General features: G+C 45.5%; 2 protein-coding genes and 1 long non-coding RNA gene across 8 annotated transcripts in view; 2 read left to right on the top strand and 1 right to left on the bottom strand.

The window, feature by feature from the left end:
* The first annotated feature begins 768 nt into the window (after positions 1-768).
* On the top strand, positions 769-2,898 carry LOC123960228. Of its 2 annotated transcripts, none has more exons than XR_006822473.1 (3): positions 769-864; positions 2,515-2,622; positions 2,837-2,898. It is a non-coding gene; the product is annotated as an uncharacterized LOC123960228 (long non-coding RNA). The 2 variants fall into 2 exon arrangements; XR_006822474.1 differs by lacking the exon at positions 769-864 and adding an exon at positions 2,015-2,180.
* Positions 2,899-6,158: 3,260 nt separating this feature from the next.
* On the top strand, positions 6,159-7,758 carry LOC123960217 (putative uncharacterized protein BRD3OS). The gene is made up of 2 exons (XM_046034863.1): positions 6,159-6,703; positions 6,837-7,758. The coding sequence occupies exon 2, from the start codon at positions 6,996-6,998 to the stop codon at positions 7,308-7,310; it is 315 nt and encodes a 104-aa protein (XP_045890819.1). The 5' UTR covers positions 6,159-6,703; positions 6,837-6,995; the 3' UTR covers positions 7,311-7,758.
* A 2,248-nt stretch (positions 7,759-10,006) lies between these two features.
* LOC123960183 (bromodomain-containing protein 3-like) overlaps positions 10,007-18,618 on the bottom strand; it is an 18,113-nt gene continuing 9,501 nt past the window's right edge. For 3 of the 5 annotated variants that reach the window (XM_046034790.1, XM_046034793.1, XM_046034791.1), the window contains exons 7-12: positions 17,811-18,206; positions 16,395-16,523; positions 16,092-16,298; positions 15,643-15,875; positions 15,205-15,503; positions 10,007-13,679 (exon numbers count right to left, since the gene is read on the bottom strand). In XM_046034790.1, coding sequence (XP_045890746.1) covers positions 13,561-13,679; positions 15,205-15,503; positions 15,643-15,875; positions 16,092-16,298; positions 16,395-16,523; positions 17,811-18,206 — 1,383 coding nt within the window. In that variant the 3' untranslated portion in view covers positions 10,007-13,560. The remainder of the gene's footprint in view (positions 13,680-15,204; positions 15,504-15,642; positions 15,876-16,091; positions 16,299-16,394; positions 16,524-17,810; positions 18,207-18,618) is intronic. The other 2 variants (XM_046034794.1, XM_046034795.1) reach the window with 1 other exon arrangement.

The following is an 18,618-nucleotide window of genomic DNA, read 5'->3' as shown; positions in this document are numbered from 1 at the left end:
TAAATGTAAGTGTTATCTGTTACAGTTAGGCCGACTGGTAAAATATGTAATTAAATCACAATTTCTTATGAAAATGTTTAAGATGCCATCTGAATATTTTCTTTAAAAAGCTTGGCTATATGTTGAATAATATTCATTTTGTTGCTTTGCGTGTATTTCATGTGCACATTGTCTTCCTTTGCCATTTCCAGCCACAGTTGTTTAGTAAAGTTTGTTGCTGTTCTGATGCTTTTGATTGGTTCTCATGTTTGAATTTGCAGCGCCACCACTCAATTAAACTGCCTCTCAAGCTGTGTTTTTAAAATGGTTAACAACAATATAGCATAATTTCATGGCCTATAGGCTACTCAACTAAATTTCAAATATTACCAGTTATATTTTTGAAGTTAGAGCTATAGTCTATTAATGAATAAATGTAAAAACACACTCAATGTAATATTTAATTAAGTAAACCCCACAATTGAGTTTTTCAAGTTTCTGCTGTAAACTTCTCAGCTGACATAACTTACAAAATTAAGTTGATTAATATCTTGGATAAATATTATATCCATTAGATTACCCTCCTTTTAAATTTCTGTGTAAAATTTAATTTTACAGCAACACTTTTAATGACAAAAAGGCTGGAGCATGTAGGCCTGTAGTCCTTGTATTGAAAATAATCTCTGGCTCCACACTCCAGTCCAGTTGGTGGCGCTAATGCACCTCTCGGCTAGTTTGCCAACCGCCAATAAAAAAAAAGAGAAAAGAAGAACAAGTTTGAGGGGAAAAAACAAGCCTGGCGGCGACGGGCTTATCAACGACGTTGTTCACTGGCGACGGAGTAGCCTATCCGCACACGTAGCTGTCACACGACGGTCTCCTTTGGTAGGTTATCCGTGGCACAATCCACCCGCCATACCCTGCGCCTAACGTTACACAAACTAATCAGTCCGCTCGCTGTCTGTCTAGGATTTTCACATTGAAAAAAACATCTTCAAAATTTAACACCTTGTTAAATGGTGATTAAGATGTTTTAAGACCCCGCGGACGTCAATGACCTCATGTGGTTAAATAATGACAAACTCACTTCATTTAGTTTCAGGTCTGGTAAACGTTTTTAACCTGACTTTGTCCCATTTAAGGTTTTTCACTCCTCAGATTAACAGAAGAACTACAAACATGGCGGCGTGTAAATATTAATACTCTGTAAATACAGGACTGTTTTTTTATGCAGAGTATTTGACTTCATGCAGTTTGATGAACTCACCAGCAGGTGTCAGCCTGGGACCAGTCTGCGGAGAGAGGGCGCTGCTGGAGTCTGAAAACACACACACCAAATCCCATTAATAAAATGTGACAGTTTAGATTATCTGGCTTCTCTCAACTCGCCAAACGGGAATTAGGATTAGTTTTTAAATCTGGAGTCTAGACCCGGAAATTCGGCTCACAGCCGGTAAACTAATTGGCTTGTAATCACATTATATGGCCCCTCTAAGAAGCTAACAGCACATCTCACAGCCCGAGTTAAGTCTGATCCTCAAAGTGTCTCTGCTCCAGAACTCATGACCCGCTGCCGGCGGGAAAACCGCCCACACCAAACAGCGTTAAGAAAAGCGGAGAATCTCCGTGACCTCGCCTGATCGACAGGAGCCAGGGCCCCGGGCCTGACGGGCCTGACGGGCCTCGCGTGGCGCCCACCTCCACCAGGACCGCGCTTACACTGACCGGCGCATCACCCGGTCAGCTTGAACGCTGTTCGTCTTTTAACTGGAGGCTCGAGCTCTGAAACCGCTTTCAGAGGTAAAAGATGGCGACCGCGAGCGAAGCACCTGAGGGCCCCGCCGTCACCCCGATCAACCAATCAGGGGGGCCCGGTGTGACGCGCTAACAGATGTCTGATGGGAACTCAAGTCCTTTATTCCCAAAGACTTCAAAACGAAGAAGAACTTTAAAGGCGGGATTCTGAAGCGGTCATGTTCGTATTAAAACGTCAGGTGCTCTGAATAATCTGGTTTCCTCTCGGCCTGCAGGAAACGCTCGCTCCATCCTGACCGAATGCACTGATTGGCTGGCCGACTGTCACTCTCTCTCGCTGCCATGGCGACCAGCCCTGCTGCTGCAGGAGCTGCCCGCATGCGCGCGCCGGTCAGACCGCAGCTGATGTCCGCGTGACTTTAACGGTTTTCCGACGCCAACATCAGGTTAGACGGTGTAGCTGCGCAGGTTTAATATACTAACTTTAGTTACCTTTACACCGTGTATCTGATCTGTTTGTGATTATCTTGTGTCTGCAGTTGATGTTTGACTGGATGTTACTCTTTTACAAATGATGTATCTGTGTGTTTGTAGTTATGAGAGACACTGAAGCTAAAGGTCCTCAAGTATCTGTGTTTCTGGTATATAAGCTACCTATAATATAGTTTGACATTGTTCGTAGCTAAACCTACTGTGTGAAAACATTTTACTGTAACTGCTGTTATGCCATTACTTATTTTACCAGAAGTAAAAAATCCCGTATGTTTTATTTCTCCTCAGGTCACCTGCAGTCTTCCCAGTATACGCTGACCGGACCCTGCTGGCTGGTCTGGATCACAACCACCGTGTCCACAGACCAGCCAGGAGAAAAGCTGATGACACAGTTCAGTATGTTGCATTATGAGAACTCTTGTGCATTTTACTCAATACATTTATAAGTGAGTCAAAAAATATTAAACAGAATGAGGAATACAGATAGATGGTGCTGATTTATTGTTGTTGTTTGCATTTTATGTGGAAAGTTTACTAATTACTCTATCAGAGAACAGTGTCAGGTGTTAGAAACTTTTCACTAAGCTGATCCTCCTTTCTGTATTATCAGGTACAGCAAGGTGTACAACAAAGTCCAGGAAGTGGAGCTTGTACTCATTGAAGGTGGAGAAGGACTAGAGTTACATCACAGACCTCCAGAGTGCCGCCGCCGCCGCCGCCGCCGCCGCCTCCTCCTCCTCCTCCTCCTCCAGTTGTCTGCTACTGAGGAGCTGCCTAGAAGCAGAACCAGGAGACCTGATGATCCCCGTCAACATGGGGTTCAGTCAGGTGTCCCTGCCCCAACTGTGTTGCTAGATACAGCAAAATATAAATCAAAAAGTAATATGGTTGTTTTTGAAATGTGGTAATCATGTCAGAGAGGTGACTGTGATATATTTAATCATCTCCACAGCAGCGATACGATGCTACGAGTAAAGTCTGAACTGTCTTCATAATCAGTCAGGACACCTGGACACACCTTGTCTCTTCCTGTATATACTTATTTTTAATGATGTTTAAAATGATCTATTTGTGACATAGGTTGTAGTTTTAGTAGTATTTAATAATAATAAACAAGTGTTTTACCACATTTGGACGTCATTATTGGAGACATAAGACATAAATGTAGTTGTTTATTTATGCTGCAAGTGTAAAGAAAAGGCATTTATCACTTTCAATGTTTTATTTAAAAAAGAATGAAATATTATCCAGAACAGGGAGAAATATACTTTGTATTTTCTCTACCCTCCTGGGAATAAAACAATGTACAGTTTTCATCCACACAGTGGAGGGAATTATTTGTGTAGCAGTTAGTGACATTACATCTTCCACCCTGCGAGGATTAAACCTCTGTGTTGTCCTGGTGGATCAGGAGAACAGAAACAGCGAGTATCACGACTCTGTGTCTAAGTGCTCCACACTGCCACACTACAAACTGTCTGTCTGCTGCCTGACTGAACCGTCTGTTACTCTGTCCTGGGTCTGAAGATCAGCCTTGTGTGGTGCATGGAAACACTGTAGTCTGGATGTTGTCCACAGTCCTCAGATTCTGGTCTGTAAAGGAATATATAGTTGTTAGAACCCCAAATGGGAAAGATCGGTGTAATTGGACAGAACATTCATCAACATGATCAGATATTTTTATTGTTGTTCTCTAACAGGACTTCTGTGTCCACATTACACACCAGGTCAATGTACATGACACAGATGAGCCGATGGCTGAAGCAGAGCTGCAGTTAGTTGTAATCAGTAAACAAAGTAATAACAGTAGTGATTACATTTATAAAGCGCTTTATTTTTGACAGTCAAAGGGCTTTAGGGAGAAACACCAGAGAAACTTTGAGACAAGTACACTGGGAGATAATAGACTAATATTAAAATATAAATAACTGTTCATATGCTGTCGTTTGTGTAGTACAACTGATGGAAACGGGAAAATGTGTATCAGCCTGTTTTTAGCTTTGCCCGATGTTACCGCAGCTGTTAGCACAGCTACCTGATGCTAACAGTTAGCTAGCCAGCTAGTTACTGATTAAAACTAGGTCTTTTTAAACCTATCCAATAATAACATGCTAGCTTGATAGTGAGTACTAACAGCCGGGTTAGTTATTGTCATAAAGTTAGATGTTTTCTTACCCCTGATGTGAGCCGCTGCTCTCCGCTCGTCACACTGCGCTCGTCCTCCTGCGGTGTCGGCAACGCGCGTTCACGTGTTTTGGGGGCGTGGCTTTGGAAGGAGCCCAGAAGGGAGGGGGAGGGAGTTTCTCTGTTGGATACTTTCAAAATCCAGCAGTTTCTGGCCGGTTTCTCAAATTTACCTACCCTGCCTTTAAGAGACAGGAAGTCACTTTCCTGTAGGACATTTAACTTGACAGGATTCAGTTCATGATAAAATGAGGAAAAACATCAGACGGGTCGGCGTGGTGTCCTCCTCAGAATCGCTCTGTCATCGTGAACAAATTGTAAAATAATTGATTTTATTATAAATGACCAAACATTTACACACACATCATGATCAGTCTCTAGAAGTGTGTTTCCCATTTTCTTTGACTGGGTGCATGTGGTAACTCTGCTAACTTCAGTGGGCGTAAGAAGCGGTTCAATTACACAAAAGTAAAATACTTTTTATTTGTAATAACGGTCTGCACGACGGGCCGGGGATTTAGTTCTGCTGGTCGTGTCCGCTCGTCTAACAAACCAATCTGAGAGATGACTCCAGTCACCGCGTTCGTGTTCTGAAATGAAAACCGGGGACATTTCAAGTTCGGCATTCAACCCGTCATTAAAATATCCAGTGTTATAATCTGTGAAACAAAAAAAAAAAAATGGGGGACAGTTCTGGGTTCATGCCTTGTGACCAGAGCCCGACCGATATGTTTTTTTGGGGGCCGATATTAAAAAATGATTAGGACAGCAGAGGCCGGTCCTGGATAAGCTGCAATCGGAGCAGGCCGCTGTTCTGTCCGCAGCCTGTAAACCTTTTCCTGAGCGGCTCATGTTAAAAAGCTTCAGATTACAGGAGACGTCAACTAATATTTGCTGCGTGATCAGAGAGCGCGAGAGAATATTTTACTCATAATCTGCAATAATCTCTACTTTCAAAGTAGCTTCGCATCTGGTTTCTCTCTCTACCGGGAACACAGCGCCACACAGACCCAGTTCAGCAACTACAGGACTGTGTGTTCACATTTAAAAGAGGAGCTGGATCACTTTGTCTGGCAGGAAGCCGTGTTACATTCTGGTCTGATCGTTTCCGACTGTAACCGCAGACAAGTAACTGCAGATGGATTTAGAAGAAGTTAAACACCAGAGTTGAACCCTCAGACCCTCCTCGGGAACTTTTCTTCATTTTTCTCAACGTTTGTTTTGATCTGTTGATCATTTCGGCTTCTTTTTAGCAAAATGTTTGAATTCCAGTGTCTTTTACTCTCACATGTCATTTATGCTAAAATTATTCTTGATATTTTAGTAATTGTTTTGTTTTTTAATTTCACATTTGATACTGATTTTTTGTTGTTTTAAAAAAAATTTATTACTTATTTTTTGTTTATTAATACACACACACGTTAGTTTTATTTACTTTTATTTTTATATTTATGTAATTTTTATTATATATATTTTATTTTTTATTAACACACACAAACACAACTTTTACTGTTTTAATGAATTGGATGAAATTAACTGTCCTAATTCATATGTGGCTTTGGCAATATTGTTGTTTTACATTCATGCCAATAAAGATAATTTGAAATTGTAAACACAGCTACAGTACTTTTACCTTAAGTTTAAATGCAGTACTTTTACATGTAGTGGAGTATTTTTACAGTGTACTATAATACTACACCTCCACCCTCAGAGGAACCTTCGTGACTGTGTCGTGTGTTCCTGCCCGGACCGGTTTGCAGACGCACCGTTGCCATTGGATGCAGCAGCAGCAACAGCTTCGGCGTGCTAACGATGCTAACGATGCTAACGAGTCAGAAAACGTATCAGCAAAGATCTCAAACGTCACGGATTATAATCTGACGTGGTACCCGTTTGGTGTAGTGACGTCACCTCGGCGGTAAACGCCGTCTGTGCGTTAATCTGAGAAGCTAACGGAGCTAGCGGAGCTAGCAGGGATTAGCTGTAAACCAGCGGAGGTCAGCAGCTAGCCGACAGGCGGCTAACGGCCGTTAGCTCCTCCGGCGGGAAGTCTCCGGTAGTTTAACGGCGGTTTAACCGCGTGGTGAAGGTACGGGAGCCGACAGGGACACGAGGCGGCGGCCAGCAGCCAGATGGAGCAGCGTGAGTGTGAAGTACGTTAACACAGCAGCTAAACACGTAGCAGAGGGTCAAACTGATGTGAGCCTGAACGCATCAGCAGCAGCGCCTGAACGCATCAGCAGCTCCACTTTAATGTCATCCCGCAGGACGGAAGCACATTAACTTACATCCTGTGAGTATTTAGTCCATCTCAGGTGTTTTTACTTCATCTGACAGCTTCAGTTCAGACTGACGGTAAAACGAACTGGAAACAACTTCAGATCCGGTTTAAACTCTGCTCTCTGACCTGGCTTTTGTTCCACCAGGTTCTGCTGAAGAATCAGACGACCAGCTGGACTCTTCCGGTGTTTGACCATGACTGAGATGAGCCTGGACGCGAGCCGGTCCAGACCGGGCCGGGCCAGTCTGCTGCAGGACGTTTCTCCGGTCCCTGTGCTGGTTTACGGAGCGGTGGCGTCTCCAACATGTCGGCCTGTGATCCAGCTGCTGTAGAGGAGCAGACGGCTGCAGAGGAACCTCCTGGTTCTCCTGGTCCAGGCCGCCCCCCCCTGGCACGGAAGGCCCTGTCGGAGGGCTTCGGCCGGCTGCGGTACCGGGACACGTCCTTGCTGATCTGGCAGCAGCAGCAGCAGGACCTGCAGGCGGCGGGCCCCTCCTCATACCTGAACCGCAGCCAGTCGGCCTGGTACAGCAGCTTCGGGAACCAGGCCGTGCTGGTCCGGGACAAGAGGGGCCTGGAGGACGCAGAGGGGCGGTCCAGGATCTGCAGCATCATGTAGACTGGAACCAGAACAGACTGGTCTTATTTAAACCAGAACCACATTCAGACTTTTAGTGGATTTAAACCTGATGGAAGTTTCTGTCGGGTCGATCACTTCCTGATCTTGTCCTGGAGGAACAACATCATTCGGTACGTTGGACTTTGGAAGAACTGCTCCAGTTAATCCAGATCTTCAAAAGCAGCCACGCCTGCTGACGGCTGGTACTGCGAGCGGGTGGACTCACTTTAAATGTTTCTTAGAGGCCTGAAACCTCTAAAGTATAATTATTTATGCACCTGCTAAGGCCGAATAATTAGGCCCAAAGTCGGGGGGGGGGGGTTAATGGGGATTGTGGGAAATGTAGGAGTTCCAAAGATCCTGATTCAAAGTGTTACTGGCGCGATTATCTGTTACAGGTTGACTCCAGATTCTGGTTTTAACTGCAACAATAAATGTTTTATTCTTGTGGATAAAGTCGTCATTTTAGGCAGGTCCCCCCAAAAAACAGCTCCCGTGGCTACGAAGGGAGTTCAACCTACTCAGGGTTAACTCGGGGTTATCAGGCAAAATCTAACATTGTGACAAAGCCAGGGAGGCTTGTTGGCATCGCAGGGGGTAAATTTGTAGCCTGATTCTCTTCAGTGTTCTTCTTGTAGTTCAGATCTCTATTCTGTGTTTTATGGGCTCTTCTTTTATGTGTAATATGATGAAGATTTAAAGGTCCAGCTGCACACGAGCTCCACTGTAACAGAAAGAAAGGAGGCAGCGGAGAGGGGGAATAATCCCAGACACAATTTAATTTCCAGGATTAATCTACAAGTAAGAAACTTGAATATTCTCTGATATTATAGTCACATTTATAAGAGAAACTTCACTGCCAGGCTGCAACATCACACACACGTCTGTCGTGCATTCTGCACGCACTGGAAAGTTAGATTAAACTTTGCAACCGGATTTATCAGTGAGGAAATACTCCTGAGTTTAGCCCACAGTCACTATCCTGCACCTCAGAGACTTTATATGACATTAATTTCAGTGAATTTCCGATTTCTCTTCTTGTAAATTTCACACTTTCATCTAGGATTTTTTTCTCGGTTTATTCCTGGCTCCGTATTCTTTGGACACGTAAAAAAGTCCATCTAAATATGTGAATTCAGTTATAGCCCAGAGACGGGCTGCATCTGTCCCGTTAATTAAGATTCCTCCCTGAAATCTGGCCGCAGGGCTCGCTGTCTGAACGTGATGCTGTTGTGTTCAGAATAACTTCAGTGCAGCCGCGGAGGAACAAATCAGGATGAAATCTGAACACGTTTTATGAAGCGGTGTGTATTAATATCCTACTTCTCATCAACACTGAGTACAGATGTGGTGTGTAGTGCAGGGGAACCTCGAGTTCACCACCAACAAACCCTGCTCGGAGCAGTTTAGAGATGCGGCATAAATTGCCATGGCAACAGACCTCAGGTAACACCCGTCCACCGTTTAGTAGTACCGGCTAACCGGGAAGTTACACCTGAAGTTACCTGAGTAAGCCGGTTACCTCGCTTCGTAGTACAGGCCACTGAAGTCATTCTCTGTGTGTCACATCTTAACCTGAAGCTCTGCGACGTGATTGGCTGCTGTCAGGAAAATGAAGAGTTGATTGGCTGGAACACTAAACGCAGTTTTCTGCTGTTTTAGTGAAACACCGAGTGCAGCAGGTCAAATGTAGCAGGACACTTTAATCTTGTCTTCACATTTAAAAAGCATTTAATCATTTTGAAACTTTTACGATTGAAACGCCTTTTAAACATGAACACATGATGTAGGAGGGGTTTCAGAAGACAGCGGGTGATTTAAAATTGTTCTTATGAACAACTGCTGTATGTCCGCTACACCTTTTCCATCACTGACACCTGCTGGTATTTCAGTATGGAAGACAATTTCTGCCACTGTGATGGGAAAAAAACATCCTGTAAGTGACTAGCATCTCAAAATAGTGAGTTAGCATTTCAAAATAATGAATTAGCATCTCAAAATAATGAATTAGCATCTCAAAAATATCAGAATCTCAAAATAATGAGTCAGCATCTCAAAATAATGAATTAGCATCTCAAAAATATCAGAATCTCAATATAATGTGTTTGCATCTCAAAATAATGAATTAGTATCTCAAAAATATCAGAATCTCAAAATAATGAGTCAGCATCTCAAAAATATCAGTTAGCATCTCAACAAAAGTTAGCATCTCAAAAATATCAGTTAGCATCTCAACATAAGTTAGCATCTCAACATAAGTTAGCATCTCAACATAAGTTAGCATCTCAAAAATATCAGTTAGCATCTCAACATAAGTTAGCATCTCAAAATAATCACCATCTCCAAATTTATTTTTAGTTTTAGATTATTACCTTTATCAAAACTAAAATGTTTAAATTTCAGGGGCTTTGTTTCTATTAGCCACGTTAGCAGCGCGGCTCCCTGGATGCTAACGACTCAGCAGCGGTTGGATAACTGATGAAACGTGGTTCAGACCTTCATGTTCCCGCCAGGATGGACTGTGAACGACATGTCCTCTAGCGCCACCATCAGGCCAACATGTTAACGTGTCCAACACTTTGCTTTACGACCACATACCTGCAGACCTCGCGACATTCCCATGAGCCTCAGCTTGTACCACGCTGTCAGGACTCGCCTGCGCTGATGAAGGTGTGAATGAGAGACGAGTCCACGGGTCAGTTTATGTGTTTATTTATGAAAACAAAGGAACTCAGAAAATAAGGATCCCATATCAGTAATTACATCAAATAATTCACTTGTTGGTTTTTCGTCGGTTCGTCCTCTCTCTGTCTCTCTCGGTGTCTCTACTCTAGCGAGCGGAGTTCGTTCTAAACCTCAGACAGCTACTATACAGCTACTATACAGTGCTCAAACATACGGAAGAAAGAACGTACGGCCGGAGTGCATGCAAATACATAAAATCACTTTTTTCCTTTTTCTTATTAAAATACAAAAATTAACTATTAGCTTCAAAGCTCGACCATCAACTAAAAACAGAGGAGGGTTACTGTGGCAACGGGCTGTCCGACTGTCCGTCACACCGGGAGACGAGGCCCGTTTCTCCTTACTGATGCTTTTAGGTTATTAATTATTAAAGTCTGTAAAATGTCCAAAGCAAAAACTATTTTTTTTTTTTTTAGTTTCCCAACAAGTTTAAAGAAAAAAGCTCAAATTCATCACACGATCAACAAGCCGCTGATGAAGGCCGTGACTTTTGGTTGAAAGCTTCAGAAACATGTGAAGTTAGATCAAACAGGAAATGATCAGAAAATAAAACACGACTTAAATCAGTGATCAGAACCGGCAGATTCATTTCAAGGTCTCCGTCCTGCTGTGAAGGCATCGTTAGTCAATAATTACACCATTTAATATCTTTACTCAGCGACAATCTGCACCGATCGCAGGAGGCAGAATATGAACAAAGCCTGAGAAGCAAAACTCAGGGCTAAACAAAGGCTGTGCGTGAAGGTCTGAAGATCCCCAAGTCCAGATCGAGCCCCCGAGTCCTGGTCTGAACGTCCAAATCCACAATCCGAGGTTGAGCTTCCTGTCATTTAACGCTTTCAGCTTTCCGCAGAGGTCGAAGGTCACATATGAGGAGGCGGCGTTTGTTTGCAGGAAACAGGCAGGTGAGCTGTGTGAGGGCAGGAGTCATGATTCATTCTGATTGTTCAATCGGCATCGACACAATCTCCCCCGCCTGCCTCTTCATGTTCAAAAACCATGTTGGAAAATTGGAAATTTTAACCTTCTGCCGGAGGATTCAGGGACACATCGAACACGCCGCCGCACACACGCGCTCTCTTCCTGTCATGTGTTCAGAGGACACGAGAAATTGATTTAACAAGCTTCACAAGACTTTACCCGACCAACCAGTCTTGGTCTCGTGTTAAAGCTCGTTTCGTCCCTTCACCTCGACCTGACACCACAACACAAGGAACTCCTTCGGGAACGCCACGAGGACCCTGCTGGCCTAAAGGGACCATCGGGTGTTTCTGCAGCAGGTGAAATAAAAAAATCTGCTGGTTTGTTTTTAAAACAGTTTCAGTTAATCAGTCAGAGCTGACGAGGCCCCGCTGCAGCCAATCAGATCACAGGTTATTTAAGAGAGATGAAAGCGGACTTTGGTTCATTGATCAGATCAGGTTTAGTTTTTACTGATCAGAGAAGAAAACACCAATAAAAATGTGGCCTCCTCACAACGAGCTAGTCTTTATTTTGGACATTTTAAAGAGTAAATAATGAACTGATAAAAAAATAAACAGCTGTTTTTCCTCACAGATTTCAAACGTGACATTGATGTTTTTTATTTTTACACAGTTGCAACTTTCTTTTTTTGTTGGGAAACTTTTAACAAAAGCTTTTTATTTTCTCAGCAGACGTTTTCTTCTCCTTCTGTTCGAGCCGCCGTGAGCTCCTGCTAAAATCATCAACTTAAAAGAACCTAAAACTGCCGTGAGTTTAATCTCTGACAGGAAGTACCCGTGAGGCGGGGGCTGTTACAGTATGAGGGCGTTTGTTTTGGTGGAGGGGGGGTCGGTCTGGAACAAGACAGCGGTACAAAGACATTTTTATATAGAGAACCTTATAAGACACAAACAAGTTCAGCACAACCTGAAAAATCAAAAACAGAAGAATAAAAGGAAATGTAGTGTTAAAAAAAAAAAAAAAGTTCGTCTTGCTCTCTGCTGACAGAGCCGGCGCCAGTTTGGGGGGGGGGGGGGGGGTCCGAGCCTGGTGGCCCCGGGGACAGACAGGAGGTTGTGGGTTTGTGTTGCAGGACCAGCAGAGGACGGGTCTCAGAGGGTTTTCACTTTTAAATAAGAAACCTGGATCCCGTTTGAGTCAAACTTCTGATTTTAAGAACAAAACATCAGGCTTTCTGAGAATCCATCAAATATTCAACGGATTTCCTTCCTTTGAGCTGAAAATTAATTCAAGATTATCAGTTTAATAAAAAGAAAACAGCTGCAGGGACGTCGTGAAACAGGTTGCAGAGAGAGAATCTCGCGCTGAATCTCCTCGGCTGGACAGAACCGGACGTTTGAAGACGTCACGGACTAAACAACTGATCGAGAAAATAACTAATAAAGTCAGCTGCATTTAAACCTGATTAATATCATGTTACACTCTGACCACGCCCCCTTCACATGTCCCAGAGACAGTCGGTCCTGACAACAGACGCCACCTCCCGCTTCAGTTTGGACCCGTGCCGCTCTCCGCACACAACTGCTGTTTATCAAGGGGGCGTGCACCACATCAGAGTCACTGTGATGTCACCCTGGACGCCGCTACAAGACGCCATCATTACAGAAATGTTTCGGCGTGGAGAGAGCGACAGACTGACTGCACCTACAGCATCAGTTGAGTGCTCAGCCACTCAACTGATGAGAAACTACCAACACTGAGTGGATGTTTAAGCGCGTCACTAAATAATGACGGAGCCGTTGAAGATCTTCTCTCTGCAGCAAGTTTCACGTCTCCTCAAGCCAATTTGTGGAGTTTTGGAAAGCAAACTCTTCCTGTTCTGTCAGCTCATGTGACCAGTTGATGTCTGAACATAATCCATCAGAACTGGATCGTCTCCAGTCGAAACAGTTTCACTGATTATAGATTTATTGCAGATCTGATAAGAACTACAATCTATGGAAAGAACTTGATTGGCCCCCGGCGGGGCCTTCAAGTGTCCCATGATGCTCTGAACATTTACGAGGATGCTCTTTTGCAGCCCCACTTCCAAAGTCAATCAATACCCCGAAACGTTGAGTAAAACCCCGCTGAGATCACCTCCTCTCCCACGATGCTCTATAGATGTTTCTGGAATGTTTTCGGAGGTCAGGGGTCACAGCCGGCCGTCCAAGAAGAGGAAGAAGAATAAAGGTCAGCGATGCCCTGCCACACGTCTCCTTACTTTCTTCTTCTTCTCTTGGTGGGAAGTTGTTGTTTTCCTCATCTTCTTCTCTTCTGTTTGCATTCCTCCAGGAAAAAAAAAACGACACTAGGAGCTAAAAAACAGGTCAGCCTATTTACATACAGTCTCCGAGTCTGGGCGTGTGTGTGTTTTATATATAGGGGTGTGTGTTGTCAGAAGTTCAGAGTGTGTATCTCTGTCTTTTGTTTGTGTGGGTGTTTGTTCAGGATGAAGTTTACGTGGATGTGTGTTCGTCTGCGTCGGCGTGTGTGTAGAGTGGATAAACCTCTGTGTGTGTGTTCAGTAACATGTGTGTGTTCAGTCTGTGTCGGAGGAAGAGGAGGTTCCTGTTGAGGAGCTGTCATCAGAGGAGGACGAGGAGCTGCCACTCAAACGACTAGCCCCGCCTCCTGAGGCCCCGCCACCGGCTGCTTTCTCTGGGGAGGGGGAGAGAGAGAAGGGGAGGGGGGATTATTAAACAGATACATGATGTTCAACCTTTACAGAGGTCATACCCAGGGCCAAAGTCACTTGCTAGGAGCCCTGTGCTGCTTGGTCCCTCCGGTCACTCAGAGTCCAAACAAGGCCACAAGTGTCCAAGCCATGTCAAAAGGACATACCCTTAAGAGTCCCTGGGCTGAAGGTACCCCCAAGCGAGCAGGGGTGAGAGCATTCCAGATTATGTCAAAGGCCATTGCCAAGTTTGAGGACATACAGTGCCAAGGTCATACCCGAGGTTATACCCGAGCAGTGATGAGGACATCTCCGAGCAGTGCCAAGGTCATACCCGAGGTTATACCCGAGCAGTCATGAGGACATCTCCAAGCAGTGCCAAGGTCATACCCGAGGTTATACCCGAGCAGTCATGAGGACATCTCCGAGCAGTGCCAAGGTCATACCCGAGGTTATACCCGAGCAGTCATGAGGACATCTCCGAGCAGTGCCAAGGTCATACCCGAGGTTATACCCGAGCAGTCATGAGGACATACCCCAGGATATACCCGAGCAGTGCCAAGGACATACCCCAGGATTTACTCAAGGACATACCCGAGGTTATAACCGAGCAGTCATGAGGACATCTCCGAGCAGTGCCAAGGTCATACCCGAGGTTATACCCGAGCAGTCATGAGGACATACCCCAGGATATACCCGAGCAGTGCCAAGGACATACCCCAGGATTTACTCAAGGACATACCAGAGGTTATAACCGAGCAGTCATGAGGACATACCCGAGCAGTGCCAAGGACATACCCGAGGTTATACCCGAGCAGTCATGAGGACATCTCCGAGCAGTGCCGAGGTCATACCCGAGGTTATACCCGAGCAGTCATGAGGACATACCCCAGGATATACCCGAGCAGTGCCAAGGACATACCCCAGGATTTACTCAAGGACATACCCGAGCAGTGCCGAGGTTATACCAGAGATCAAATCTGAGCATTGGCATGGAGATAACCCCAGGATATTCTCAAGGATATACCCAAGCGGTGCAGAGGTTATACCTGAGGATAAAGCCAAACAGTGCAGAGGACATACCCCTGGATAAACCCGAGCAGTCCCAAACAGGACTGGGGATTTCCCCACGCAGATCATGTCCAACTACGACTTCAACATAAGCTATATCTGAGCGTCAGAGGTTTGGTCCAAGAGTGACAAGAGGCCAAGACCGCGGGTCAAAGGGTTCACGTCTGAGCATCACAAGCTACAAAGGTCACACTTGAGTGTCAAATGCGACCGTGGCCATACCAGAGTGTGACAAAGGTCACAACAGAGAGAGGGCCAGAGTGCAGTTAATGTCAAAGAGTCTTATTCATGATTCAAAAGGTCCTTCAAAAGGTACTGGTTCCCACAAATGATTTTGTGTAATAGGGGTGTGGTAGTAGTATTTGCAGCTATTTCCCAGTAAGTACACCATTCGTAAGAAGTACAGACAGTAGTAGTATACTGGTACTCAGTACTTACGCAGTAGCTTCCTCTGCTTCTTCTGCAGGCAGGACTTGACATAGCGCTCCAGCTCTCGGAGTGTGGAGGGTTTGAGGGTTTCAAAGTCGATCTCGATCTCATCTGGGTTGGAGTCCCTCAGCGATGGCTCTCTGGACTGGATGATGTGGACGACGCGGCCCAGCTTCTCCCCCGGCAGCCGGTTTATATCCAGACTCAGCTGGCGCTTCTCGTCATACGACATCGGCAGAGATGACTCCTCGCCGTCATCTCCATTGGCCGAGCCACCGCCCGACGCCTTAGTGCCTTTCTTAGGTTGCCTGGAAACACAGAGTCACTCTGATTGATCAAAATAAATTGAAACTTAGTCCCAACAGAGGAACATGAAAGTCCAGTTTTCATGTGTTCATTCTTTCAACTTCTTTGATTCCAAGAAAGAGGGAACTAATTGAATCGTACCTAGTGGCTGTCACCGTGCTGTTTGCTTTCCTGGCCGGTGCTTTCTTCTGATTGGCTGGTTTGGGCTGCTGAGCGGCAGCCTTGGGCTTCTTCTCTTCCTCCATTTTGCCCTTGTTCCCTTTGTCTTTCTCCTTTTCTTTCTTCTTTTCCTTGTCTTTCTTCTCTTTCTTCTTCTTTGGCTTGCTGACCGGAGCCTGGGACAGGACGGCCAGCTGCTCGTGCACCGCCTTCAACTGGTGGAATATACTAATTATCAATACCTATAAACTTCTAAGGAATATTTGGGAACGCCTTCAGCTGGTGAATTATGCTACAAATGCATATCTAAAATCACATATTAATATGATGATTCAGTATTTCATTATCAAAAATGAGAAAATTAAAATCAACAGAATTTCATTAAAATCAATAATGATATTAAAAAAGAAGAAAACCAGGATGTTCTTGACCTGTGATTGGTCGGCAGCACCAACCTGCTCCTGTAGCTCAGCCAATCGCGTGGCTCGCTCCTCCTCTGAGTCGGACGATTCGTCGGAGGAGGAGTTGTTGCTGCTGTCAGAGGAGGCGGTGCTTTTACTGACCAAAGGCGTTGTAGACGGGACCGACGCCTCCAGGCCCTCATCTGGGATCTTAGCGAAACGCATCTCAAACACGTCCTGAGGAGAGCGAGAGCGAGAGAGAGGGAGTAATGTTAACTGACTTCAGAACATAAGGAGTTAAAGCTTCTGAAAGGTTCTGGGGGTTGTACGTACCTGCAGCTTGCGGGCCATAGCCACCACCTCGTGGTCTGGAGGGTTGTACTTGTAACAGTTGGAGAACATTAACCTGACGTCAGTCGCAAAACTTTGAGGATCACTGTACTCTCCTTTATCCATCTTTTTCTGTTGGGGGGAGAGAGAGAGATTAAAAATGTAGACTGGAATACTAGCAGCTCTCTGCAGCATCTTTGTACCAAACATTGCACCATCTCTCCAGCAGTGTGAACACTGTGTGCAACCACTTGTGAACAAACGTGCATCAGTCCAGATAGATCTACAATAAACAACCAGGACATTCGACTCCTTTGTACAACGCTGATTCTTAGGTGTCAAAACAATGTTGTTCAAAAAGCTTTCTTTTGAAACCAAGCGGGAAGCTTCCGGTCAGAGAACTGAGGCGAATGTCCCTTAAATCTGCGTTGTCTCTAGCAGCCAGCAGGGGGCGACTCCAGCGGCTGCAGAAAGAAGTGTTATTGTATAGAAGTCTCTGAGAAAATGTTTCTACTTCTCAGCTGATTTATTCCCTCAGTAAACACTTTCCTGATGAGTTTATGGTCTCAGTTGCTAGTTTCAAGTCTTGCACACAGCATGATGTTCATTTAGTAAATTATGGTCCCATTTAGAGGAACAGAGACCAGGAAGCAGGGGAGGCTTTAGGGCGGGATTATCTATGACTGACAAGTCGTTACCATGGCATCCTGCCAATCAGGATAGTGACTCGTACCCACGGCACTGTGTAAATTTAAACAGCGGCGTTGAAAAAGCTTATTAGGAGTCGGCCGCTCACTTTCTCTGGTGAGTACATTTAGTTTTAAGCCCGTTGTTCGCTGAACTCACCCTACGTTCACTGTAAGGTAATTTTCTTCAGTCAAGTTTCCCTCAGCGCTCAAAAAAACTAAAACACGACAAGATTTCAGAGACTGAAAAATCTCTGCAGCTCTGTCTTCCTCCGTCATTGACCAAAACAAATGCTTGTTGCATACTGCGATGGTGCGCCTGCTTCTGGGAGACTGTCGCTAACTTTGGTTGATGTTGGACAGTTTTTGCCATGAGTTTATAATAGCGGTTTAATATCAGGGTGGTGTTCGCTGGAGGAAAGAATCTTGTTCTGTGGGACCACCAGCTGATTACAACTGCTGTTCACAGACCAGAATCCGCTTCGACAGTCAACAAATCTCTATTTTTTCACGCTTTTATCAGACAGACAGTAAGACGAACATTTAATATCCAGGAGCCTGAACGACACAGGGAAACAACTGATGTTTGATCTGAACATCTTGCCGTTTGTTAACCGTGTGTATCTCTCGACGACAGAACTCGGCCCTCTCCTTGACTGATCTGAACTGGATTCATGGCGTGTTGTGATGTCATGGCAGTGTGTTTTGTATGTGGTGATGTCGCGTGTTTTACCCGAACGGTGCTAAGGTCCATGGGGTGTTTGATGATGTCATGGTAGTCGTGCAGCTCCAGCGCCTCGGCGTCCACCGGCTTGTAGAAGGGCCAGGCGTAGGCGGCGTGTTTCTTAGAGAGCATTTCCTTCAGAATGGCGTCGCAGTGTTTCATCTGCTCACCGAGCTTACCGCTCTTCCTCCCAGCGGCTCCCCCTCCACCGGCTCCCACCTCACCCCCCGCCACTTCCTCAACCGTCTCCCTGCGGGCCTTAGCGGGGCGGGCGGCGGCCTCGCGGCGGGACGAGCCCAGTTTTGGAGGTTTGGTGTCCTGAGCGGACGGAGAGTCTGCACGACCGGCAGAGATGGCCGACGTTGTGGGAGTGGTGGTGTCGGCTTTCCTCTTCACACCTTTCTTCTGTTGGAGAGACACACAGGTGTGACGACACAGCAGAGAGAGAGACAGACACACACACACAGGTGGAGCCAGACAGGTGTGACGACACAGCAGAGAGAGAGACAGAGACACACACACACAGGTGGAGCCAGACAGGTGTGACGACACAGCAGAGAGAGTCAGAGACACACACACACACACACAGGTGGAGCCAGACAGGTGTGACGACACAGCAGAGAGAGTCAGAGACACACACACACACACAGGTGGAGCCAGACAGGTGTGACGACACAGCAGAGAGAGTCAGAGACACACACACACACACACACAGGTGGAGCCAGACAGGTGTGACGACACAGCAGAGAGAGTCAGAGACACACACACACACACACACACACAGGTGGAGCCAGACAGGTGTGACGACACAGCAGAG

Source organism: Micropterus dolomieu, linkage group LG21, assembly GCF_021292245.1.
Source record: "Micropterus dolomieu isolate WLL.071019.BEF.003 ecotype Adirondacks linkage group LG21, ASM2129224v1, whole genome shotgun sequence".
Taxonomy (NCBI): Eukaryota; Metazoa; Chordata; class Actinopteri; order Centrarchiformes; family Centrarchidae; genus Micropterus; species Micropterus dolomieu.
This window is presented reverse-complemented; position numbering and strand designations above follow the sequence as displayed.